At 42.2% G+C, this 27,708-nt stretch overlaps 1 protein-coding gene across 3 annotated transcripts in view; it reads right to left on the bottom strand.

Annotated features, from left to right (window-relative positions):
* The window catches only part of TEAD1 (TEA domain transcription factor 1), a 100,784-nt gene extending 74,178 nt beyond the window's left edge, over positions 1-26,606 (bottom strand). For 2 of the 3 annotated variants that reach the window (XM_009635649.2, XM_009635650.2), the window contains exon 1: positions 26,425-26,572. In XM_009635649.2, coding sequence (XP_009633944.1) covers positions 26,425-26,572 — 148 coding nt within the window. Of the gene's footprint in view, positions 1-26,424 lie in introns of all 3 variants that reach the window. The other variant, XM_009635651.2, reaches the window with a different exon arrangement.
* Positions 26,607-27,708: the final 1,102 nt, after the last annotated feature.

Raw genomic sequence — 27,708 nt, 5'->3', positions numbered from 1 at the left:
GAAAGTCCAATTTTACACCCCCTCTTTAAAATTAGTGTATATGGTTATTATTAATTTCTGAATCACACCATGTGCTCTTTCCTACAATAATTGCTAACTGAAGTCAACAGCAGTACTGTCATCCATTTTAATGGGCTGGGATCACGCCACAAGACACAAAATAAAGACACTTCTTGTTTCAAAATGCCTAGGATCAAAACAAGAAAAACACAAGAGACACACTGGGAAACCCAGAGGGATGAACGACTAGGAATTTAATTTCTCATTTATTGCTAATATTATTGTTGACTTGCTTGTTAATGTAACGTAGCACTTACATTAAGGAATCTGTGTCAGAGTGACCCACTAATGATGATTTGTATCTGCTGCCAGGATAGGCGGACGTAGAAGAGACTATTTTGGTGGTGTTCAGGGGCTATTTAGGGGATTTAAAGCTCTCAAGCAGTTACAGGCTTGTTTATTTTTTAATAATTAGAGCTGGCTGAATTGTAAGTCAAAGAAGACAGAGGCAATATAAGGGGCCTCTGCTATCTATAGTGCAATCGCAGCACAAAGGAGAAAGCAGGAGCTACAGGGCTAGGTTTTTTGCCCTCCACACCAGGTGGGGAGGGTGGAAGAGCCTCCTAATTTTCTTGCGCAATGCCCCAGCCAGCACAGCTATGTCCCTCTGCAGGTTAAGGCAGCTCCTCATCACCACAGGATTTCCTAAGCCGTAGCTCTCTCTCTCCAAGTGCGTGTGACTGGTGTTTATTCCTCTTGACTGACCTGCCGCACTTTTTCTGTACGGCTGTGTTAGGCACCATGGCCGTATGCTTGGCCTCGCGCTCACAAAGCAGCCGAAACAGCCTGCTGGAACTGAGCTGCCGCAGGAGCACACCCTGGAGCAAGGAGCTCCCTGATTATAAATATTGTATTTTTTGTGCCATGCTGACACTAGCACGGCCAGCGCTGTGAAGCCCTGGCAGCGGACCAAGGACAGTGGGGGAAGGGGCTGTTGAGGGAGAGGAGGGAAAAACCTCAACTTCACATAACTAAACTGGACCCAAAATTTGATCTGGTGAGGCCATAGCTATCTAGCAAAAAAAAAGCTCTACAGCTGTAAAGAACAAGCATAAGGCAGTGGCAAATGCTCTCTTTTGCCAGGACAACCTGCATTCCCCGTGGAGGGCTCACCAGCACAGCTGTAATAGCAAACCTCTCCTAGCGCACACAAGCCTAAAAGAGTCACAGGGATACACCTCCAGCCTAGGCTTTTCAAAACCCCTTCCACCAAATTTATTCTTTATTAGGGGTCACTGATCGTGTTTGCATAATGAAAAGCACAAGGGGGATACCTTCTTAGAAATGTCAGTTTGTAAGACAAGGGAAAACCTGCTGCTTGTAATGGCAGGCATGGACAGATGCACAGGGGGGACTTGCCCTCATACCAGTTTGGTTTGGTTTTATCTGGTTGCTTTTCAAAACAGTATACTTCCTATTCCACCTAGGAAAGCGGTATCACTCACCAATAAAATTTGTAACCCTTTACTATAGTGAGCCTTCATGGACACAAGTGCCCAAGCAGAATAGGCTGATTATTCAGTTAAAAATATTTCAGTGGCAACTAAACAACTGCTGCTTTTAATCATGGGTGATGTTTATATCTGTGCAAGTGGGTGTAAAATTCTTCTGTTATTAAGGCAAAGCAATGGGGAACCCAAGCCTGTGGCTCACACTGCAACGGCAATCACATTATCCTGTCTCCCACCCTTGGCCTCCACTATGACTGTGAGAGCCAATACCGGCAATAAATCAATAACTCTACTCTTCACATCTGGGCGTTTGTTTGTTTTTAAATCAGGATCATACAGAAGCCCTCACATATCTATAGCAAACACTGGAAGGAGAACCAGGCAACTGATGCTATCCAGGCCCTTCCAAGCAGATGCAAACCAACAGTGTTTCTTGCTGTTCTTTCCTTAACTGGGCTGGTGCTTTATCCACTCCATCTACAACTATTTAGACTGCAGGCTCTTCAGGCCAGGGACCACCTACTGTGTGCGTGTTTCTACAGTCTCCGGAACAAGGCTTCCATTTTTGCTGGTTCTCCCTAGGCTAGACCATAATAAATATGATTATTTTAACAATAACACACATTAATAATCGTTAATGCATTGCTTGAAATTTCCTTTGAAATGCAATCTGTGCTCTCCTCCCTCTCAGCAGTTTAATCGCTGGCTGAACTTTTCTCAGCTATCTGAAAGTGCCATAGGTAAGAATTTTTCCATTATCAGCACTTTTAATCTTTGAGCAATTTAAAGCAAATACATCTTTCTCTATGATTGCAAATGAGCCCACTGTTGGGGGTTTTCTTTGTGGTTTTTTGGTTTTGTTTTGGGGGGGATTTTTTTTGTTTACTTTTCTGAGCTTCTAAGTTATTTTCTAACAGCAACCTGTCCTGGCAGCAGTAGCGCAGGCATGACATAACGCTGGCTGTTAATGGCTACCAAACCTTGACTTCTCAGCTTTCCCCTCACTTTTGATGAGTAAATCCCCCTTTCAATGAGTGCTCTCAGACCCTCTTGTGCCTACCAAACCCACTGTGCTCCTTCCTGAGCTAGGCCAAAGTCACAGCTCTATATAAGACAACCAGCTCCTTTCAAAGCCCATGGCTTCCTCCAGCCAGAAATGGGGCTCTACCTTGTTTAAGCACAGCAGGCTGCCTGCTCTTCATAGACATCTTCAAGTTCCTGGGGCTGTGGGAGGCCACCCCACTCTCAGCTTTCCAGCATGTCGCTGACAGGAGTGGGGTCCGTGCCAGCAGCACTGAAAAGCGTGCGGGGGTGTTGAGGGGGCGCAGAGGAACAGCTGCCTGGCGCAGAGCGATCACCTTTCTGGGCAGGCGTCTGCCGGCCAGAAAAAAAATCTACGTAAATGTTATGAACTTCGTTGGCACGCTGAGGGAAGGAGAGTCAACCAACACCACCCTGGCCCCCAAAATAGCCCCACTGGCGGGGCTGCTGGTTGGTGCCCGGCTCCTGCACCGCTGCGACAGTGCACAGCAGTGCCACGAAGCTGGCTGGGTCCGTCCTCCCTCTCCCAGTGGGGCTGCGCTTGCTGTGCACCAGGCCCCGCCATGCCCCTCCGTGCCAGCCGCCAGCTGTACCTCATAAGGAGAAAAGCCCAGGCCCCTCAAGGAGAAAAATATCCAGCATTTCAGCTGGCTGTTTCGATTTTAAGGAACTCTCTTCCTCACACAAAGAGTTCCTCTCATCTTACTCCGCATCAAACATGATTATTTATAGGAGTGGTATGTATGACAGGGGGACCGGGGGGCCCCATCACAGACCAAAACCCCACTGTGCTAAGCACTGTACAAATACAGAGCAAAGAGATGATCCTTTCCCCAAAGAGCTTACATCTAAGCATAAAATGGAAAAATCTCATTATTGACAGATTAATTACAATCTGTCAGAGCAACCATTCCTATTAGGAATGTCTTGTGCAGAAAAGTAGTGCGGGGCCCTTATAATTAGCTAAGGATAGCTAATCCAATGCAAAAATTAAACAGTTAAAATTAAGGACTCACCCCCATAGTAGTATTATATTAAAAACGGTGAGTGTCATACGAGTACACAGAAACATCTTAAAGAGAACATGCAGACAGGTAACTCCCAGGGAAGAGGCCAACGGATTGCTTTCTTTTGTGAATTTCATAAAAACATGCAACATTTATGTCCTCAGAACTAGTGTTTTTAAATAACATCTGTGGATTTTCCTCTTTCAGCCCAGTTTACTGAGCTAGTTTTAATACTAATGCTACAAAAATAAATACGTCACTGGCAGGTCATGGGTTGGGTTGGGTTTGGGGTCTTTTTTTTGCATATTAGTGATACCCTACATATATTTGTGAAAAGAAGATTTTCCTCAGATTAGTGCTTCCTTTGGTCCATCACCTATAATTCAGTTATTAAAGACTGGCCAAACACTGTGCTAAACTTCCCGAGTCACACAGCTTTCATAATTACAAGAAGTTAGTACAGAAAAGGTCATAAGTATTTGTTCTTCAAATTGCATCCACAGACAGTGCTTGCAACAGCCTAAGGACAATCCCACACTACTCTCGTTCAGTCTCACAGTTGCCATCTGAGATGGAGAAGCCTTTTGATATTCAATACAATATTTGACAGTGTCGGCACTTAGATGATATCTAAGTATATGTCAAGATACACAACTAGGAGCTTGAGGAAAAAAGATCTCACATTCTCATGTGGTGTAAACGAGCACGCACTCATGCATGCCAGTGAAAATCATGCTGATTTACATGATGTGAGCATCTGGCTCTTTTCCAAGGGCAAGGACTTACCGCCCAAGGGCAAGAAACAGCCCATGACACTATTTCACATGGGCACATGATTTTCCCTGCATTATTATTGGGTAACTCCCATGTGGCTTCTCCTACCCTCAGGAAGGAAAGATTCTGACCTCGACTCCAAATGAAATTATTCAGACCGAAATTACCTTGGCCATAAAATGTTCAAGCCCCCAGCTAGGGCCCAAAGTGCGACTGTTGTACCATCAATGTCTAACTTAAGCATTAGGACATCTGAATTTTCACACATGTATTGTGACCAGTCTTGCTACTTACCCCCGTTATGTGATCACCAGGATACACACAGTATTTTAAGTCCTATCCTCCAGTCCTGACATTAAAAAACACCCCAACCACCCAAAATTCAGTTTCAATACTGCATTATGCCCTTCATTACCAACTTGTAAAAGGTGTCTAAAACCAAACATCACAGCAGCAAGCAAACTCTTTTGTACTCAAATGCAAAATATATGCATTTTCAGTAGCTTAATAAAAACAAGGCAATCATTCCAAAATGCTTGCTGATCAATAGGATGGAATGAGCGTGCTAAATATGAGAAGAGTGAGCCTGGAATTAACTGGAAGCATATGCCAGAACAAAAATGAGGCACTTTTACTTCTCTAAAAATTAAGATTTGTCAGATTTTAAAATGACAGCCATTGGTACTTAAAGAAATCTATTTATGGCTTATGCACTGCTTTAAGAAACTCCCAAAGAAGGAGAAACTGTTCCAGATTTCATACAGTTAATGTATTATACCAGAAAATGCTTATTTTTTATGTTTTTCATTGACACACACTGATATACATTATGTCATTTGAAAAAATGGCAGCTTTGTCTGTACTTAATAACTACATGGCGTGGGTAAGAAACAGCTAAAGCATAAAACCCTAAGGACAAGGCTTCATTGTGAGCATTAAATAATTATTACAATGCAAAATTAGTCAGAGTAATATCTCTGTTTTACTTCAAGCAATGTGAGGTCTAATCCAGAGCTGAATTTACTGTCAACTCTAGTTACGATGGCATTTCACACGGTATTATATTTTGCTTATAATTAAAGGGGCAAAACCCATTTTATTTTTTAACGAACCAGTTTCATTCACTAAATCCAGTTTCTGATAATAATTAGTTTTAGACTTTAAACTTGTCCTAGTTTTATTTGTAAGTGTATCTGAATCTGTTTCTTCTTATGTAAAAAGCTCTTTACCATAAGAAATTGACTATGCAGGGAAGAAACAGTGCGGTTTCTGTCTGTCTTCCCCCAAAAGTGACAAACAGATACCATTAGGAATTTTGAAATTAATAACTTTGAGATAAAAATAATGTTCTTTTAACTACCATTATAATTTTTACATAATAGTAGACACAACATAGAGTCTTGCAGCTGGCACTATGCTTTCAAATAATGCCTATAGAATCATAGAATCGTCTAGGTTGGAAAAGACCTTTAAGATCATCAAGCCAAACCGTTAACCTAACCCTGCCATCCCACCACTAAACCATGTCCCTAACCACCTTGTCTACCTGTCTTTTAAATACCTCCAGGGATGGGGACTCCACAACTCCCCTGGGCAGCCCATTCCAGTGCCTGACAACCCTTTCTGTGAAGAAATTTTTCCTAATGTCTAACCTAAACCCGGCCTGGCGCAACTTCAGACCATTTCCCCTCATCCTATTGCACATTACCAGGGAGAAGAGGCCGACCCCCACCTCGCTACAGCCTCCTTTCAGTCAGTTGTAGAGGGCAATAAGGTCTCCCCTCAGCCTCCTCTTCTCCAGGCTAAACAACCCCTGTTCCCTCAGCCACTCCTCATCAGACTTGTGCTCCAGACCCCTCACCAGCTTCGTTGCTCTCCTCTGGACATGCTCCAGCACCTCAATGTCTTTCTTTTAGTGAGGGGCCCAAAACTGAACACAGTATTCAAGGCACGGCCTCACCAGTGCCGAGTACAGGGCCACGATCACTTCCCTACTCCTGCTGGCCACGCTATTCCTGATACAAACCAGGATGTCATTGGCCTTCTTGGCCACCTGGGCACACTGCTGGCTCATGTTCAGCCAGCTGTCAAACAGTACCCAATATTTACCCTGTATTTAATAAGTACCCTGTATTTAAATTCAGTCTGCTTCTATATTTGTCAGAAGAAACCTGGTACCTAAATTCTCCTTGGTAGAGGAGCTGGGGAAATGATTCATAAGAAATGTTGCATTGAACTGAATGTTAGCATTAAGAAACCCGTTACATACCTATTTGATTATTATTTATATTGAGCAGCACCCTCCATTTCAAATCCAAGAGCAGAACCTCGCTGTGCTAGATAAGAAAAATGAATAAATAAATGAATGATTACACTGCCGCTGGTCCAATTGGCAGGGCCAGCAGGGCTAATTGCCTCCTACTTCTGCCACAGCTATAGAACAAAAAAGCCCACACCTGAAAACAAGGCAAAAATATACTATTGGGGTCTGTCATGGGTGGCCCGCCACCCAAAGCCTGTACTGAAGGGTCTTCCCCTCCTGCAGCAGAGGTCTTTTCCTTGAGGAGAGGAAACACTTTTTTTTCCTGGAGCATACACAGATCCAAACCAACGACAGCTGAAATATATGTCATTCTAATGGGTTCTGTCATAACTGGGCAAAACACAGCAATGTTAGAAAGCATTTATCAAAGATATGACAGGGCTTTGAAATTATGCTGCCTTTCAACCCACTGCGTAATAAAAATGTGCAAAGTGATAGAACACTTTACCTCGTCAACATCACTAGCAGCAATAGACTTATTTTCTTTGGGAGCAGCTATTCAAAAGTAACTTGACTGAACTTCAGAGTCATAATTATAGGAACTACAGTTGAGGGATTAAAAAAAAAACAAAACACCTGTGCAACAAAGTAATTATATAAACCTATTATCTTTAAAACAAGCATTTCAGCTCTAAGAAAGTTGCTTGCTTTCCTTTCCCCAGGACGAGCAAAAATTCCCTTGTTCACTTTGGTCCTTCGGCAGCTCCCATGAAAGGGGGCCCTGGCCTGAGCAAGGGCTGCAGCAGGGGCTCCTGGCACTGCCGCTGCACCACTGCCATTTGAAGCTGAATTGACTTGGACGGGAAACTCTCTCAAGCTTTCTACTCTACTTGGTGTTTCTTACATGCTACCTTAATACAAATGAATATATATTACTGTGAGTTTTCAAAAGCTCGCTGTGAGGACCACCCCTTATGCCTTCAGAAGTCAAGAGAAGTTTGTGCACTGATTCAAGTGGGGCCAGGAAGAGTCAGAGAAGCTCACATCCCACTGAAGACACTGAAGAATGTCCACTAATCTCAGCTACAAAACCAAGCCCTATCTTGTGTCACCCTTCAAGCACACACTAAACATCGTGCAGTTTTTACACATACACAAGAAACCTGTTGCAAAGTCTGCAGATTTCAATGAAACCAGGAGCTCACCAACAGCGTTTAATTTTGATAGGCTGCAGTTCAGCGAAGTATGTAAGAACAGGTCTAGCATCAGTAGCTTGGAAGTTTTCTGGCTGGCTCTTGGGATGTGAAGCAGCCTCAGCTACAGCCCTGTACATAGCAGTTATTTGTAAAGCTGTGGTTACTGAGGTGGCACAGCAACTCCCTGTGAGCACCTCTGACGGGCAGGTCCTTCTTACTTCTTGCCCTTAGTTCTTACTTAGAGGTCTAGATTTAAGCAATGAGTTTTGTATATTTTGCTTTTTGGGTCTGAATCTGGCTGTTATCACAAATATTCACTGTGACTTAAGGTGTTAAGAAATACTGTGCATAAAAAAATCTGTTTATATCTTAGTTTTTATAGATGAAGGACTCCAATGCTTACAAATACACTTACATTTCCTTACCTAGTAACTTCGTGTGTTACGGACATCTTTCCCTCTGTACCAACCTAGAGTCAAGGACCCTAATACCAAATTTCCATTGCTTCAGCTCCAAATGCTTCCCATTTCTCTTATGGCCATTTCACTCATTGTCTTCTACTTACAGCACTGAAACAGAGCCCAAATCCAAATTCACTTCAGTTTCTGAAATTTCTTCCTCCAGTTCCCCATTTCTTTATTTCTACAGCGGATTTTTTCCAGTTTGGTCCTATGTTCCCCACCTGACAAAGCAGCCGTTCCCATTTAACCTGCCCTGACCGCTTCTGTCAAAGCCCTGCCATCCAAACTCCACAAGCCTTTGTCCTCACTGCTCCTCAGGGGTTACAAGTGAGAGATGTGACCCGTCAGCTGCCCCAGGGCTCTCTGCAGGCACCCCTGTTACCTTGCTGCAGGCACCCAGCTGCACAGCAGGGATGTCCCGCCTCGGAAAGCAGTGACCTCCCTGCCACCATGGGTACACCGGGAAGCTGAAGAGGACAATGTTGTTCTGGAGGGGCAGAATCTTCCCTTTGAACACCCTTTCAGAAAACTGTCACTAAGCCTAAAAACCCACTGATGACGTAGAAATCTGCGAAGCTGCCCATTACGCGCAGAACTGAACTCAAGATACTTAAACAGATACCAGTATTACAAGTTTTAACTGGACTGGTACTAAATGATATACAGCCTTCCTCTGTTTCTACACACAGGCTTCAATTTCCCTCTAAGTGAGGCACCAGTGCAGGAAAACCGGACTTGAAAACTATGTCTCTCTCTTGGCTTTCATTTCTCCCTGCGGGTACCAGCCCCTCTGTCCCAGGCTCACCCCACTCACAGACCCAGGGATTTGCTTTTTTGTCTCACCACACTACCGCACTTCAGCCTCCACCACAGCCTTGGTATCTTAGATTATGAATCAAGAGGGCAATGCTGTAAAATAAACTCACCGGTCACGTGGCTCTTCCTTGCTGATTTCTCCCAGAGCTCCTAATAAAACCCATTACATTAAAACACAAAGCGGTCAGACGCATACAGACACACACACACACACACACACACATGCACACCCCTATTTATTAGGCATTGTGGCTTTATATTTAAGGTAGTATATCAGAGCCCTGAACAGAATTTTTAACTGATACATTAAACAATTATTCCTTTGGCAAGAAATGCATTTAAGCCTCCATTTTCAACAAGTTACTAATTTTGTATGGGTTCTCCAGAGGTATTCAGACTAAGCCATGCATGGCACAGGTGTCCAGCCCCAGCTGCCTGAAGGGACCTCCGGCAGAGCAGCAGCTACCCAGACAACAGGACCACCAGGCAAATTGTGCAGAGAGGGCTGGGTTTCTCATGCATGCAGCACCCTCATATCCACAACCCTAATTTGGAGGCAATGCCATTAAAAATAACCCATGACCCGAGTTCAACCTTCCATGACCACACAGTTTTGCCTGAGAGTTCAGTACGTGAAATAAAATAACCACCCTGCCAATTTTCAGTGCAACGTGAAATCCTGGCTAGTGTCATCCCAAAATGGAACAGTAAGAATATATGCAAAAAAATCCTTGTCAGCACTCTCCCGACTGCAGTGGCTATGGGCCAGATTTTTCATGATGTGATTTCCCAGAGGAGCTGGTTTTCAGGCCAGACTCTCACCTCAGCTGTGCTGAAGAAACTCCAGTGGAGCTGCATGGGTGAATCTGGCTTTTTATGTGTAACCTGCTATCACATTTTTGCCCAGAGAATTTTGTTCTGTATTTCAGCATCATTCTTTTTAAGAACCTGCAAGACAATTTTCTCCAAAGAAAGCTCTTATTAGGCTTTATATCTATGACCTTAGGTTATCTTTTATAGTTAATCTACACAAGCTTAGAAATCAAGTTTTGCCTGTGGTAGCCAGCCCATCAATTCATTCGATTGTCCAGTACAACTTCCAATTCTCACAAGCAATTTGACAATTGCGAGTATTTTGCACCGCATGTTATAAAGTCTAGTGCTGCAAAAATAATGAGACCTGGAATTACACACAGCATTGCAAGTCTACTCATTTAACCATGAATTCTCAGGTAATTTAGATGTTTCAATAACAGGCATACTATAGGCCAACCTGTCATATTACTCTTATCACAAAAATGTCATGTGCCTGTCTCCCAGCTTGCGCACATGCCGACTCTCAGACTCTCATTGAACCTTCCCTAATTCACAGGATACATAAGCGAAATACATTCTTTTTAATGGATGGTTTCACAAATAGCAGAGCCCTGCAGCCACTAAATAGCACTCTGGAGTCATTCACTAAGGTTTGTGACTCATTAATAGGGGATATATCTTCCTTGATGGGAAAGGCAGAAGAAACCTGAGTCAACTTGGCCTGCTAGAGGCACAGAGCTGAACTCTGCTCCTGGTGACTTCTGTCACGAGTGGGAGAGGAGAGGGGCGCCCAGCCTTTCCTCCTTGGTCCTGCAGGAGAAAGGCCCCTTTCTTGGCCATCCTGGAGTCAAACACCGGTGCAGGCTGGAAAGCTACCGCCTGTGGCTGCCCACTCCAAACCCTTTGCCAGGGACTGAGAGACTTGTCGCCAGCTCATGATGAGCGGACTGCCTGCAGCAGGTCATGTGCATGTCTGCTGCTGAGGAAACAACTTCCCAAAGGCAAAGGTGGTCCACGAGGTGGGAGGGACATGAGTCACCCTGGCAGGGCAGCGAGCCCATGCTCCTGCCGCCAGGAACCTCGCCCCAGCTGCCAGGACAGGGTGCCCAGGGGCCCACGGCAGGAGCAGGACTTCTGGCAGCAGTGATGCTGCAGGTGGTGGCATCATAAATAAAATAAATCATAACAGATCATAAATCACATGATCCATGGAATGTGAAGAATTCATAAAATGTCATGTGATTATATGAAATAAAAAAATAAATCATAAATAAAAATTAAAAAAATTAAAAGGCAATCACCCAACTCCAGCAGACCAGAGCGCGCTGTGGCCTGACCGCACCCACGCCATGATGCCTGGCTGTCCCACATTACCAGACACCATTTCTCTCCCATTTTCTCCTCCTTCACCTACTGGTGAAATCACCACGTGCCCCTGTGGGTGGATGCGGAGACAGGCTGCCCGTGCATAGCTCAGCACCCGCCCTAGAAATGTGACTTCGCAACTGTTTGCATGGCCCAAGTTTAGCAACCTGTAACAATATCTCAAATCCCTCTTACTGCTGTATTTAAAGTTAGCTTTACTTACTGCTTTTATTTCTGCAATTAATCTGCAGCTTGGAGCCAGTGAACTCTGAAGCCTTACAATATGCTATAGTATGGGGTTAACCTGCAGTATCTTCTTAAATTACATGGATGGTTTAATCCAAAGAAAAATGAGCAGGTACAGAAAAGCCAGTCTGAAAGCAGACTGTAAACACTGCATTGCTCTCAGCAAGTTCAATTCACCTCCAATTCTGATCTGATATTTTTACAGATTTAATGAATCTGTCAGGTTGATAGCACGCAACGGGATAAGTGAGCAGTCAGCTTTGTTGTTCAGACTTTGTTTTCATGTTTCCAATTAAAAACAAAAAAACCTAAGCAATTAATGGGAAACATTAAAATGTAAGAATGCAACAGCTTTTAAACATATGGGAGCTTTCATCTGAGCAATAATTTTCCCTGGAAAAGATTGAGGTGAGCTCACAACTTTCAATCAAAGATGTCTCTATTTCTAAAAAAAACTTAGTTGAGGTTGGTTAAGGTTATCACTTAATAGGTGAATTTGCACAACTTTAGAGACTGGCTTTAGTAGAATGAATTATTGATGTCTTACTTTCATAAGTGAATGACTTGCAAAAACCAGCATACAGTACGCTTCGCTGCTGCAAGCTCTGCAGACTTAATGCAGCTCTGGGAAAGGGAGCCGAATTTTTTCTCTGAATTGCACATCAACGAAAACAAGACTGTAAAGGATACAGTTACTTTGGAAACGGATCAGTCTTTAAAATGTTAAAAACAATTTCTGTACCCGGACCCCCTTGATAATTCATGTGGCCTTATAACTGTTTTTCCTGTTTTCAGAAGTTTTTCTCTTCCCTGCTAATTGACAGAAGCTGAACATCTATTTCAGTGAAGCTTTGCCAGTTTATACAGGCTGAGGATGTGGCCCATATTTTTAAAAAGGGAGGTCCTTTCAACTGTTTTGCCATCTGCCAAGCTCTACTTTAAGCTAATTAAATAACGTCAAGTTCTAGCAGGTGTTTTCAGGCCATTAGAGTTTTCGATTTCTGGACCCCTACAGGTACCTAGCAAGTCTGGCTTCAGGAGAACCGAGCCATAGATTTAAAGGTGCTGACAATGCTAAATGCCTTTTTAAAAGTTGGAAAAAATCCTGACATTTTGGACACTCTCTGTGGTTTCCATTCAAAGTGAGTTTGTGTAAGATCCATGAATGTGAGCAAGTAATCTTGCACACTTGGGGTTACTTGGGGATTGCCTTCAGCTATCTGTTGTTTCAACTGCATCAGTCACTAAGTCAGCACGGGAAACAAACCTGTGTAATGCCCTGTGGTAGGCTGAAGGGCGCAGACAGCTTGCTCCTGATAAACAGTGAAGCTATTTATCATGTTGAATTGCTTTCCCCCTTCAGCAGTCCTCGCGTTGCCAACCTTGCCTACCCTTCAGTCCAGCACCTCCACAAGTCGCTCTGCCCACTGCCTCCTCCTGCCCTGAGCCCTCCAGCTTCCTCGCAGCGCCCTACGGCCAGAACGCTGGCTGCAGAGATGAGCAGCAGCAACTGCCCACAGGGAAAAAGAGAAGCATTTTATTTACCTTCTACTCTACAGTTAACAAATGTAACAAACATCGAATGTCTCAGATACCTAAATGAACAGTTACTCCATGTAACCATGGATTTCCTATCATTTTTAGCATTTTCTTTCCCTCTCTGCTATTCATATGATAAACCCACTTACGCTACTGGTCTTAAAACAGACTGTAAACAGACGGAGCAGAGATTGTCTCATCTTGTGTGCACAAGACCTACTACAATGGAGCCTTTATCCTGCCTGCAGACTTTCAGCACTGCTATAATTCAAATACTACTAATAATGATAGCGAATATGGAATAGTATAAGTGAGACATTAGCATGAACAGAGAATAACCCTCTATCAGCCAGAAGCTCTATAGGAATAATGGAGTACACCAGCAATACTGGCAGGGTTTGTACGCATCCTGCTTTTTATCCTGGAAGAGATAAAATCTCAAAAATCTATGGAGAGATTGTTTCAAACACATCATATTGAATGAAGCCTTTTTATCAAGATGCAGCAGCCCCCCATGCCATTTGGGCTAAAAAGAAGAATGACCTTTGCCAGCTGAAATTGTCACTGGGAAAGGGAAGGGAGGCCAGTGCGTATCGGCATGGCGGAACGACAAGCTCTGGCTTCTGCTCTGCCTAGGATAAAATGAGAATAACCCCAGTCTAAATCAGCCTCTCATCCATTGTACTGCCCACTAAGAAAAAAACAAAACAAAACCCCAACAAGCCAAGCACTAATAAGCAAAATGTCCAGCAAACAAGAAAATGGTGCTCTTCACATAACCTGCCATGCTAGGAGCATCCTGGTTTCAGGGCAGACATAAATGCCAGATCAAGACACCAGTAAGATTTCACTGTCCTTTCAATGACACACTCACACCTTCAAGTAAGCTTCCATAGAGGTGTGTGCATATGTGGACACACCTCTGTATAAACTTCAAGCGTGATTGAGTATGTCATCCTACACCGACAAAGTCATATTAGTACAAATCCGTGCCTACTGTAACTATCTGAGTCATGAGTACATGGCAGATATTTTAACACCACTGTAATGGTTAATATAAATAAGTCTAAATCTCCAGCATACTTTGATTTATATGACCGCAATAGCTCTTCTCCTTCCCTTCCTAATTAATTTATCATGTGGAACCAACACTCACAGATTTCCCTTGAAATGACGTTAATGTAAAGGAAAGCGAATAGCACTAAACGTTCAACACAGCCGACCAGTGCACAGCAACCTCCTCTTCATGAACAAGCTGGAGCTGCCTGAAATGGCCCAGGATTGGAGGCAGGCAAGTTTCCTTGTGGACCTGGATGAAGGTCTGTGCCTGTGAGGTTCACGCAGTTGAGAGCATGCTATGGGCAAGGGAAGACTGTGTGGGGTTGGCTGCAAGACACTGTAAAAAAGGCCCAGAAGTAAAGCAGTATTTTAAAATGCACAGTATTCCTGGCAAGTCAAATGCTTTAAAACTGTATGTAAATCATTGCAAACTTCAACTTTTGTTTCCACAGAACTTTTTTAATGTTTTTGCTTTCACACACAGGGCCCTGTTCAGCATCTTGCTGCCATGGTGTTTTTCTATCTTGACAATTCACTTCCGTGAGCAGGCATGCAGCCAACTCAAATGAGACTCAACGCAGTGAAAAGCCCTTCAGGTAAACAGTGTGATAAGCTAAACTGCAAAAACGAGACAATGTTTTTGGACTATGAGGCAGTTGCTATGGAGACGGTTGCTAATTAACTGCATTCAGCCAAGAGAACAAAGGGTTTAAGGGCAGACAGGACTCTGTATCTTAGAGTGAGCAATGCATAACGTCTTATGCAATCTGCACATCTATCATATCTGGAATACCTGAGCCTTTGCTTAGGTTGCAAAATAGCCCAAGAAATGACAAAAGGGTGGTTTATTCCTTTAAACTTGAACTAATTTTTAGGCCATTAATGATCTACCAGTATTTAAAAAACAAACAAAATCCATACTTAGAAGTCACAGGTATCATGAATCAATGCATCAAGTCAGGACCGTATTAAACATGGAAATGATTTATGTTCATTCAGAGTTACTGCTTTCACAGCTAATAAAAATGCCATTGAAAAATCACTTCTAAGACAATATATAATGCACCTAATCTATTATTCTCTCTTGCATCTTATTAGCTTACAATGCTTGGGAAGCTTAAAATAATTAATTCTTCAATTCCTTCCTAAACAAAGTTCTTAGAAATATACCTTGGACCATAATACTGTATTTACATTAAAATGGGCTTATTCTGAACAGCCATTGAATTACATTATTTTAAAGAACTTATATTTTGGGATAGCTATGTATTATGATTCTTTACTATTTCTATAATACACTGTAGGCCTACAGTACTCTAGAAAATACATAAGCCTGTCAGAAGTGACATAAATCCCAGAGCAGCGTAGTTCCAGCCTATGGAGTGCCCGTGTGCTCCTGGGGAAACTGCCCACATGCACAGCAGCCCCCTGCAAACCCAAGGGTTCACACGAGCCTCGCCGGTGGGTAAAAGCTGCCCCAGGCTGTGCTCGGACCAGACCAGGCACCTCTGTACAGTGTATGGGCAGATCCTACCTCACTTCCCAGATGAAGACTTCAAAAGTTGACCTCTTTTCCTAAGTGAAAGCTGAGAAAACCAATAAAGAGCCAGTTGCTTATTAGAAAGCCCCTTCCATTAGAGACGAAAAGCCAATGGATAAAATACATCTGTGCTAACACAAGATTTCTTTGGGTCTGGATAAATAAGGCAACATTTGTCCTTTTTAAGTCATTAAACATATGATTTAGATAAAACCAAAACAGAGATTTTTTTAAATTATTTAGATACTGTTAGGATTTAAAGGGTCACAATCAATTTTGAAGTTAAGTCCTTACTAAGGGGAACAGGATGAGTTCACACCTCATATTGAGGGTATTACTTCAGCAAGGCTTGCTGCACACTGAACAAGCAGTATATTAATTTACTACACAAAGGCCTAAGGTTTGGGGTTTTTTTTGACATTTTAAATTATGAGGCATCTACAAACAGATCCTAAATCTGAATTGTACACGGATTTTCCACACCAGCCAATTCAGATTGCCCCTAGACATCCCCTCCAGCATTAATCACTCACCCACACTACTGTAGTTCATATTTCTTTTACAGAAACAGAGGTCTGCAAGATTCTTAAACTCTTGCCTAGAAAATAGAAATTATTACTTATGTGGCAAACTAAGTTTTAAACATAAGGGACCCAATTCTACCTTCAGTTACACTGCCATAAATCTTTAACAACTCCATTAGATTTATAACAGTGTAACTGAGGAGGAAATTGAGCCCAAGATATTTTCTAAATCGTTAATTAAATAGCAGAATTTTAGCTTGGCACAGAGAAAAGACCTCTTAGATTACGTCTTTGGATAAGGCTACATACTTTTTTGTTCCTTGAATAATGATGTTATGAACAAATTAAATCATCTTATTTTCACCATCTCCTATATTACTCTGTGGAAGGACCACATCATCTCATGGAGCATCAACATGGGGCTAAATGTTGCCTCACTTTCCCATCCACTTTCTCTCTCTCTCTTCTCCATTTAAATGTTAAGACTCTTTATAGCTGTCCATTATTTGTACACACTATAGAGCAACTCAAGGACCTTTTCTTGTTTGGTTTTAAGGAACTACTAAATTAAACAAATGTCTAATAATAATAAAATGGCATTTAGCCAGCTCCCCTATTAGAGGTGCAAGGCATCCTGTGGTCACATTATGCAGAGACTGTAGTTTTCAGAAGATGCAGCCTGCTCTCCCAGTGCACGGGATGTGGTGCGGGAAACACGGTTTTGCCACAGTAGCCCTAAGCTCCCCAGGGGTCACTGGATAAACTGTGAAAGGGCCCCCTTCAGCATTAAAACATAGATGGCACTGGGGGGAAGAGGGCTGAATTCCCAGCTCTGCTATAAAACTCGATGACATCGGACAAGTTATTTAACCTCACTAGACTTCTTTTCTTCATTGGGGTAAAGGCAGCTTGTAAAACTTCCTGTCTTGCAATTGTAATATAAGTATTTTTTTCATGGCTATTTTACCTCGTTTTTATCTTTGCTCAGTATTTCCAGTTCTAATGCATCTTTCCTATTATTTCTCATTTGCTAACCTCATATGTCAGCGCACACACTGTCCCCACCAGCTCTGTGCGTGTCACCCTCGCAGAGGTCAGTGGGAGGCTGTAACTTGGGATAACTGCTGCCAAATGGGGCCTGAGAGAGATCAATAGCTTTTGGGGCGGCCAGGCCAGGCCAAAGGGGTTTCAGAACTGTCCCACCTGCTAATGACACCCCTGGCAACCCAGCTATATAGCTCCAATAGGTTTTCCTCACTGCCTCGCAGGATGGAAAAGTCTGCAGGTGGCTCCTCCAAATGCTATCCCTTACAGTAATTCTCCTCAGCACTTTCACAGCCTCTGGTGATTAGACCTCCTATAGATAAAAATACACCATGCAATCTAAATATGTATCAGACAATATATGCCTGCATAACTCACCTATATGAATATATGCCTACATACCTGTAACTACTACAAATATGGATCATAACATTTGTTTGCAGATAGCTCTCACAGTAGGTTGCATTCAGTTGCCAAAGCAAAGAAGGAAGGTCCCAGCCAAGAGGTAGCCAATTTGTTGTGTGTAGACCTCCTTGCTGAGGTATCTTAAATACATTTTTATTGGCTGGAAGAAAACACACACACGCATATTTGCACATATATGTGTGTGCATATATGTATGTAGATATTAGTAAGCACTTATTTCACCATTAATTGTACTAAAAGGTTTATTACTGAAGATACCAAATCACATGAAGGTACCTGTTAAAATGATTCAAAGACTACTTTCACTATGGAAAATTATTTTACTATTTATCTACAGTTGACAACAATACCCATAACCCCTGACCACCTGGAACTGGGTTAACATTTTCTTTTTCCCAATGTTGAAGATAGTTGTGATACCTGTTAGCTTAGGGGTAAAACTGATGCTGAATCCAAGTGGCTGAAGATGCTTTTTTCATCTGTGTTGCCTACTCACTTGCATTGCTAGCATGACATAAAAGGCAATTTAAACTATGATATCTATTTAAGTAATGCTTTTCTTCTCCATGCTAACTGAACGCCAGTTGATGTTCAGGTATAAGTAAGCAAAAGTGAAGCAGCTTCAGGCAAATAAGCTTGAAATGTTTAGCTTTGCTGCAGTGATTAGGCATACTGAAAAAGCATTTCATTCCTTATCTGGAAATATAGTATAATCTACCTCACCTACTTCCACACAGATTACTGGAATATGCTCCCTTACATCCCCAGGCATCAATTCTGTGCTGCTGTCCCCAAAACTATCAAGACACCAAGTCTGATACTGTTGCCTACAGACAACTCAAGATTCAGCCCAAGCCAAATCTATCACTGCCTGTCTCTCCCCTCCAAGGAGGGCAACCAAACAAGGAACTGGGTTGACGATTCAATCTTTTTTGATGGCTCATACACACGGTAGCCTCTGGCAAGCTTACTGCTGCCTTACAAAGACAGGACAGATTTTAATTCTGTGCCAAATTCCTAAATTCTACCAAATTGTGTGAGTGCAAGACAGCTCAATCTCTGGCTTTCTTTCTTTTTTTTTTTTTTAAACAAGACCAAAAGGAGATCTCAATCAAAGCATGAAATCTGCCTACATCCAGGAAAATCCTCAGGAGGCTTGACCTAGTTGGAGATGACTGTTGTAGGAAGGCTGTAATTAAGCAGTTGCGATAGTGACGCTGACTTCTCACACCAGAGAATGCATGTGTTGACCACAGTTTCTATTAACAGTGCTTATTTGTGTCCTCTGTAGGTAAAATTGTAATGGTGTTTGACTGACATCCCAGCAACTCCCACAATGTGCAATGCTTTCTCAGGGTTTCAATTTCCTTGTGAATTTGGGATGCATTGTTGTCCCTTGTACAATAGGTCTAATAAGCCATGCTACTTCCCTATGTTTAAAAGGGCATTCATGAAATGCAATTAGCACATTTATGTTCGTTTCTCACCTCCTTCCCCAATTCATATTATTTTTGCTTACAAAAACATGTCCTTTAATCAACCAATGTAAAAATTTTAGTATGCCTAGAACAAACCCAGAAAAGCTTCAGAGAATTCTCTTTCTATTAGCTAAACCCTTACTTCTACTGGAAGTCTGTAAACTGTTAGTCCATTAGTGTCCAAGTCCTTAAACTATACAGTCAGACTAAAATTATCTGGAAGTCCAGACTCTGGAGTGTTTCTCTCTGATGTTCCAGACCAAGTGTCCCACATTAAATTGTTTGAAGGATAGGAAAATACAATGGTATGACTACAAGTTCTCAAGGGCATCACAAAAAAAAAAAATCCTGTATGCATCTGTGAGGAAATCCCTGTAAGACACAGTTAAGATACATATTAATTTTGAATAATACAGCCCTCAGGGAATTGTGCAAGACTCATGTCACAACAACCACAGCATTTACTCTCCAACAGTTAGCGCAGGCTCACTCCTGTGAGGTGTGGGGTGGGATCTAAGCCTACTTCTCAGGAGACTGCATGTCCCCAGAAAACCAAAGATTCTGTAAAAAGGTTTTTGTGCTGCCACTGTTCCTTGTTCCCTGTAGTGTTATTTGTGATCACACCCACACTGAGCAAATCCACTAGGGGAGAGGGGGAACATTAGGATGAAGTTTCCCTCCCAGTGTGGTTCAGATGCCTGGCTTTCACCACTCATCTCCCTGGCCCCAGCTCCGCCTGGCTTGAACAGCCTGCTAAGAGTCTCTGATTCCAGCAGCTCTTGGATGCTAGTGCAAGCCATGGTGATGGTGCTGACTGTGGTGGTGGTGGTGCTGCTGCTGCTGGCAGTTAAGGGATCAATTTTTATCAATTTTTTCCTGTTACTGGTCATGTAAGACTCTCTCTGCACTGTCCAAGTCTCTCTCTTTATGGAAAAACAGTTTCTATGTTTTCATACCTCTTCTGCTTCCATAAGGATGCCCAGAACAAAGGTGTGTAACATGAATATAACTCACCTTCTGCATCCCCACATAAGCACTTTACTGGGGATGCGGGTCAATGGGCTGCTGCTACAATTGTGTGAGATAATTCAGATGGTATTTGAAGCTGGTAAGAAAGGAGACACTTCTATCATAATCTCATACTGGTCTCATGAAGAGGAATCCAAACCTGACAGCCTAACCCCCCAAGAGCATGTGGGCCTTGCTTCTCTAACTCGAGTTGTCCCCAGGTTGTCTGAACCAGAAGGTGTTCACCCTGACATATTTCTAGGAGGGATCCCAGTTCTGCAAGGAATGAGATCAAATAAATAAGTACATTTTCTTTTATGTTATCTACATGCAGGATTCTCAATTATCTTGAGCTCTCAGTACTGTGCAACCAACTAACACACTACATCAGCCTGACCAAGGGTGTTTTAAATACCTCCTAGGATGACCACCCTGTTTCTTAAGGCTGCAAAACTATGCCTTCTGCAATTAGAGGATCACAAGTTCATCTTGTGAAACCAGTGCTGGAAGAAAAATGAGCTACTATAAATCATACTAGACAATCATCTAAACGTATCCTGGATGTTCTACTGAGGTTGCATCGCTTCAGTGCTCTCATGCTAACATGCGTCATTTCTAAACAAGGGTTTTACTAAAGGAACAATGTCATAAAGGAAAAACATCCTCTTACTCTGTTTAGTAGAGCCGTTTGAATAGGACTAGCCATTAAATGACTCTCAAGTGGTCAAATGCCTGATCTGAACCTGCTTCATTTAGTTCCAGGCAAGAACTAATGTTGCTAGTAACTTCTCTATACAGGAGTACCTACTAAACACTGGAAGACTTGGGCAGCAGCCATACAGTTTACTCGACATTGTTTCCTATGAACAGGCTATAAACAACTTTCTGCGAGTTCTTCTTTATATAGATGACTGAAGAGAACACACTCAGTAGAGAGAGGACAAAACCTAAAGTTCTAAAAAGCACTTCCAAAGGATGTCCTGCTTTTTTTGATGCATAACTTTTCAGCAAAACTTTCTAGTGTAACTTCCCATTTCCTTTGGAATACATCATTCTCCTGACCCAACACAGCCAAATGGAGTACATGATCGCTGTGCCATGTATGACCTTGCACAACATTACTCACACTTGCAGATGTGGTGCTTCCCACAGCCTGCTCCCCAGTAGAAGCTGATACCCTTATCACGCACAGCTCTTACAGTCCCACTTAGATTTTTCCCTTGAGGATGGCAGCTTATGGCAGAGGGGGGGAAAAAAAAAAAAAAAAAAAAAAAAGATTCTCTGTCTCATGAAGACTCTGCCACTTTACCCCAAACCATCGATAATTTACTCTTGAAAGTCCAAATAGAAAGAGTAAACCCTGTTCCCCCACATTTCAGAAGTCCTCCACAACATATAAGCCCAATACCCTTCATTTCTAATGACAGCTCAGCTCACAAAACCAGATCGCCTTCTTGCAAGCACAGCATGCTGATGTTGCAAGAACATCACCAGACTGCAAAAGTGTTTAAAGGCAGATTTGTTCATATTCTGAGTAATTTCAGTAGTAACTTTTCAAGCAGACACTGTATCTTTGGACCTTCATTTTCTTCACTTTTGACTGATTGCTCAGCACATGCTTGTAGCTTGCCTTCATGCATGCCCTGTGCCCTGACGTAATACAGTGAACAGTCACAGGATTGCAAGAATGTTTCTAGACAGATTTGTTTACAATCTAAGAAACCCAAATAGTAACTTTCATAATAGCAGTCCTATCTCCAGTGCATTTTATGTATGTTGCTGTGAGACCAAAAAGGAAAAAAAAAAAATACAAGAGCATATCTTTGTACAATGATTGCAATAACAGATGAATAAACATGCAACCTGATACTTCACATCTGGTATTTCATCACTCCAAATACCTTATTCGCATTCAAATATATTTAATACTGTGGAAACTTTATAGGGTAGTGATGTCTTTATAGAGGCAGTAACTTGCATGGAACTTTTAAAAATAAAAGCAATAGTAAAAATAATTTGTAACATGTTGCTGTATTCTTCATAAAGTGAGTTACCTTGCAGTTTCCTAATAGGAACCCAGAAAGGCACCTAATAATAGCAGTTAGCTACAGAATCACACAAGCCTACAGGATAGGATGCACTAGTTCAAAGTTTGATTTTAATATTCAGTTTATACAAGGTGCTTTGGAAATGAAGACTATTATTACTCATCGTGCAAAAATTCTATCATCTGAGCAGAAATTTTTATGAAAGTATCATTTTCCCTTTACTGTCATGGTAATGCAGGCCAAGAGATTTTATGCATGACCTAATAAACGTATACAACCGTTTTGAAAGGCTGCTATGCACCTTCTCATGTTAATTAGTACTCATTTTTCTCTGTAAAACAACTAAACATGCTACAAAACTTCCTTTTGAAATAATCATTAATACACTCTCAAATAGTTTTGTTGCAGAGATGAATACTTCCAATGCAAATCACAATTACTAATTTAATTCGTAATTGAAGAGCTGTTTACAGGTCTCAAAAATTAAGATCAAAATATTTTCTTGTCTTAAAGGCAAGAGCCACCTTTGCTCCCTTGGGGCTAAGTTAGCAAAGCTGAGAGTAACGTGTCTGCAGGCATTACTACGCTTGCTAGCGACTTACGTTACTTTGGCATTGTCCCTACAGCTGCACTAAAGCTACATTTCGCTATAGCTAAATATCAAAAAAAAGATGAAAACATGCACATAGGGCCAAATCCATTCCCGTGGTAACTCCAGTGACTTCAGTGTTACACCAGGGATAAAAGCAGGGCTGCATTTCACAGCAGCTTTCATTCTTGTAATCTTTTCCAAAACACTCTCCCAGGAGCAAAGACAAGCACAGGCAAATATCCTGCCAATAAGTGAGTTCACAGGAATTGCTACAAGTAACTAAACTGTCAGCAGTAAAAGACCAACAATTGGAACCAAGTACAAACACAGGACAGCCAATGCCCTCTAATGGGCTAGAGCTTTACTATGTGCTAGATAAGCACGGACACAGAAATGCATCGGAATTGATCTCCGAGAGGGGAGGCAAATTATAGGCTGTCCCACTTTCTACTAGTGGATGATATTTGTGTTTTATCAATACTTGTTTTGAAATGGTACAGATGAAAAAAATTCTTACCAGTACCGTGCAAGACAATAGAAAATGGGTCTAGGAGTCAAGCCTTTCCTCCATGGACTACACTCAACTGCTTCCACAAAGAGTGTGAGCATCAATTTATAGACGTGTTCCTATATCCTCCTTCAAGCTTTCATATTTATTCCCTCCTCACTTTTTTTTTTTATTTTATTTACCACCAGTCAATACCGTACTAGGAGTGAAACCAAAACTGTAAGACCATCACAGCTGCACAAGCACACACACAAAGGAAGGGGGGAAAAGAAGCAATGGATAGTGCTTTCCTGCAGAAACCTTATCACTGGTCCCTTGGCCTTATGCACACTCCCTTTCTCTCATGAATGTCCAAACTACTGTTCCTAGAATTTGCCCCTCTGAACCAAACCAAGGGTCTTTGCTTCTTACCCAATCATTTCCTATAAATGTAAAAACAAGAGTTTCATTAAGTTTTTGTTTTGTTTTCTGAGAGTTTCTTCAAGAAGCCATAACCCTGTACTGGTGGCAGGGTCAGCAGCAGCCTGAAATGTTCCTGGTCTTGCACAGATCATGACTTTGTCCTTACAACCCAAGGATGCCCCAGGGCCAAAAAATGTCAAGACATCCCCCTCCCCCTCCCCAGCCACAGGGCCCTGCAACCCTTTTCAGTGGGGGTAGGATCGAAAGCCTTTTGTTCTTGTAGTCCTTCATAGTCCTCTGGTGCCGTAAGTTACTTTTTTGGGAAGGCAAGGGGACAGGAAAAGGCCGCCCCCTTCCTTTCCCTCCTTCATCCAAGACCACAACTGTAGAGGAACAGTTTTTTCGGCCACCCACCCCGCACACCCCCTGGATCCTAAGCCCCCCCAGCCCTGCTCGAGCAATCCTCCAGGTCCCCCCGAGCCAACCGCCCAGGAGCCCTCCCAGAAACGCCACTTTTAAGGACAATTTCAGACCACCACAAAGAACAGTGAAGAAACTCTGGCTTCTGCTTACATGAATGTCGCAAAGCTCTCATTAAATCAAAGGCAGACTTAAAATATTTCTTCAAGCAAAATCTCTGTGCTTCTCAAAGTCTCTCTCCAAAGATAAAAAACTACAATTGCTTAACTTAATCCACACAGAGTGATCATTATATTTGCCTCCATAAAGATCATATTTGTTCTAGTGTCTATATCTAAAGGTAATTTCAGTCAGAAAATGAAATGGTGCTCTCTTGACCTTTTGTCTTACATGGTTCATGAATTACTGACACATTACAATATCCTCCAACACTATGGAAGCTTAGAGATATTGCAATGTCTCTCTTGTAAGTGAAATAAGCTTGGTATGCCACTAAAAGGCATTAAATTATTTTCATTATGCCACACAGAATCTAAAACACTTACACTGTTTTGATTTCAAAATCCTTGGAGAACAATTATGCTCTCAGGGCCATAAGACTCTATTAGAAAGTCCTCAGAAACCTAGCATGGTTTCAATAAATCCTCAAACACTACAAAGCAGTTACTCAGCCTGAAGAATGAAAACATGAGTTCATCCACTGCAAAGTCAGGATGTGAATTCTGTTCATACAGCACCCTGCACTTCCTAAGACTTTTTTTTTCGTCCCAATCAGGGCAACACTTTAACTCAAGTTCTCAGCATCAAACATGCATACCTCCTGTTTTGATTGAAAATAAACAATATTTCATTTAGGATGAGCATAAGAATATGAGATGTGCATATATGCTTATGGTATTACTAGCTAGCAGTATTAATCAGCAATTAGATATGCATAGATAGTTTTCTCTGTATATAATTCAACAAATGTTAACATTCAGGATTAGAGAACCATTAAATTAAATCAGTGATTGTCAAAATGAATAGATAAATATGTTAATTTCTTTAATTTATACAACGGCACAAAGAATGCTTCAAAAGAGCAAAAATCAGATTTCGGGGGTGATTGCTGTGGTTGCAGGGTTCCCAATTTTAAAAAATGCAGCCACCCTTATTTTGGCTGATGAGGCTGTTCAAGCCTAAGTAGAGCTTTTGAGCATAAATATGCAATAAGCTTGTTTGTATATACATGCTTATGTCCTCCTAGGAAGAGCACCACTTTCTAATTAAGCAAATCATCTCCCCTTTCCAAAGGAAAGTAGCAACACCAAAACGCAATCAAAACAGGCGGAAACAGGCGAGAAGGAGAGGACAAGAGAAATTATATTCCCCTGTGCAGGGCGAGAAGGTGGGGGGGGAGGAAGAGAGAGCAAAAAAAAGCAAACACCCAGCCAGGAAACCAGGGGCCGGCAACTTTCTGCCAAGGGCAGCTGAGATGCTTCATCACAACTCTCTTTTTCCAGACACGGCGTTTCGTGTGGCCGCCAGGGTCACTTGGCAGCTGCGAGGGGCGGCCGGGGCCGCTCCCCTCCCCGCCCCTTCCTCTGCCTCCAGCCCAGCCAGGTAGGGGCAAGGTCCCCTGAAAGCATACTCCCCCAAGGGCCCCATCGCCCGCAAAGAGAAGTTTGCAAAATGGAATAGAAAAAGCGACGGGGTGAGAGAGCTGGGACAGTGGGGCGAAAGCTCAGGAGCCCCAGAAAGTGCGTGCAGATGTCAGTATCCCTCGGCGGAGCATGTATTTATGGAATGCTGTCAGCACGTCATCTGATTTATAGCAGTTTGCAGGGAGGGAAGGGGAAAGGGAAAAAAAAAAAAAAAGAAAAAGAAAGGCACAAAAGCACCCCTAACTTGCCTCTTTCATCGAGAGGCTTCTGAACACGACAAGAACTTTATCACTTTGCCATTTAATATCACGTATCCTGCCACACAGTCACACAGACTGTGTTTCCCATTTCCCTTTCTTCACCATTTATTGAAAAATAAAGAAAAACGCTTACTTTTTTTTATGCTCAAGGAGTCACACATTTAAAAGCTTTTTTTAAATATTCCCATTTGGCCACAGCGTAGCATTCATTAAAGACACAATTCTGCAACAATATTGCTTCCTAGTGCCAGTGGTGAAGGGACTGGTTCGGACAGTTCTGAGCAATGCAACCGCCCAGCTGAGGTCCCTCAACTTCACAGATTTCTTCAAGATTTACTCCAAAACTACCAAAATCAGGGATGTTGCATAAAAACAAGCTGGGCTTTATGGTTCTCATTGGGACAATTATTTCCAAAGGCTAAATGTGTACCACTTACCATACATTTTGCCTTCATCTGATAAGATGATTTTCCTCCTCCCACATGGTGGATAGATAGCTAGAGCCTCCTGAAAGCTCTGTTCAATGTCAGGGCTCCAGACACCTTCTGCATCATTGTCAATAGGTTTATCTGCAGAATCACTCATTCTCGGGCCCCCCCCTGCCGCTCCAGCTGCTGGGCTCAATGGTGATGGCTGGGGTCTCCAAGCCTAAGCTTGGAGTCTTAAAGGAAATAAACCTACAAAACAAACAAACAAACAACCCCAAAAGGCATTAAAGACATGGAACTTCAGGCAAACATTTCCATCTATTTCTGATACTAAGTTAACAGCAGCTGAGCAGTAATGGCATACCACAAGCATGGGAGGCACACAGGAAAAGTAAAAAATGAATAACCGTTCTACCTCAAATCAGCAGAGGTGGAGTGATAAGGTTGTCAGAAGGAGAACTCTTTACCACATTTTCTGTATGCAATTACATGAAGGCATAGAGCATCAGGTTAGTTTTTACAGATAGACAAAATGGGGCTTAATACTGGGGAAAACTCTGCAGCACATGACACGTTTTATCCGGCACCCTTAAAATACTGAGCCAGATCCTCAGGCAGGGGTAAATCAGCATACTTCCACTGCCTGGAAGGGAAGCACACCAATTTCTGCCACAGTGACCACCAGAGCCTAAAACCACTTAAACCTAAAAACAAAAGCAGAAACTATTGTTCACATTCATCCGGATGTCAGTGGAGTAAATGGAATTACGCTAGTGATGACACAGCTCAATGTGATTAACTGGAAAAGGCTGTAATTTTCACATCTTCCCCAAATAAATAATACAATCAGAATCTGAGCTACATACAAACAGAAATCTTTAAAACGATAATACAAGAGAAAGGAATTACAGGAAAAGATATATGCTTTGCCTGTTTTAAAAGGTCTCTGTCACAGAACCATAGCAGAACAAAAATTACAAGCTTCAAGTTGCTGAATCAATTTAATAAGAAATAATTTAATATAGCTGCACCTGCTCACACCACCAGAGCTGCAGATCTGTCAGTGTTCCTTTTATATTTTTGAGAGAAATACAACTCTGCTATAAAGACTTGCTCCAGGCAAAAAAGCTGCTATACCAGACCAAATTCATCTCTGGTGTAATTCTTCGGGAAGTCAGTGAAATAACACCAGGAACAGATTTGGCTCAACATGTCTAGGCATAATGCAGTTTTATTTTGAAAAATGAAGAAGTTTGGTGACTCTAACCGATCTAAGTGGATGGGAGTGTTCAA

Source organism: Egretta garzetta, unplaced genomic scaffold (assembly GCF_000687185.1).
Source record: "Egretta garzetta isolate BGI_Z169 unplaced genomic scaffold, ASM68718v1 scaffold573, whole genome shotgun sequence".
NCBI lineage: Eukaryota > Metazoa > Chordata > Aves > Pelecaniformes > Ardeidae > Egretta > Egretta garzetta.
The sequence above is the reverse complement of the archived record's forward strand: the minus strand, read 5'-3'. Positions and strand labels throughout refer to the sequence as shown.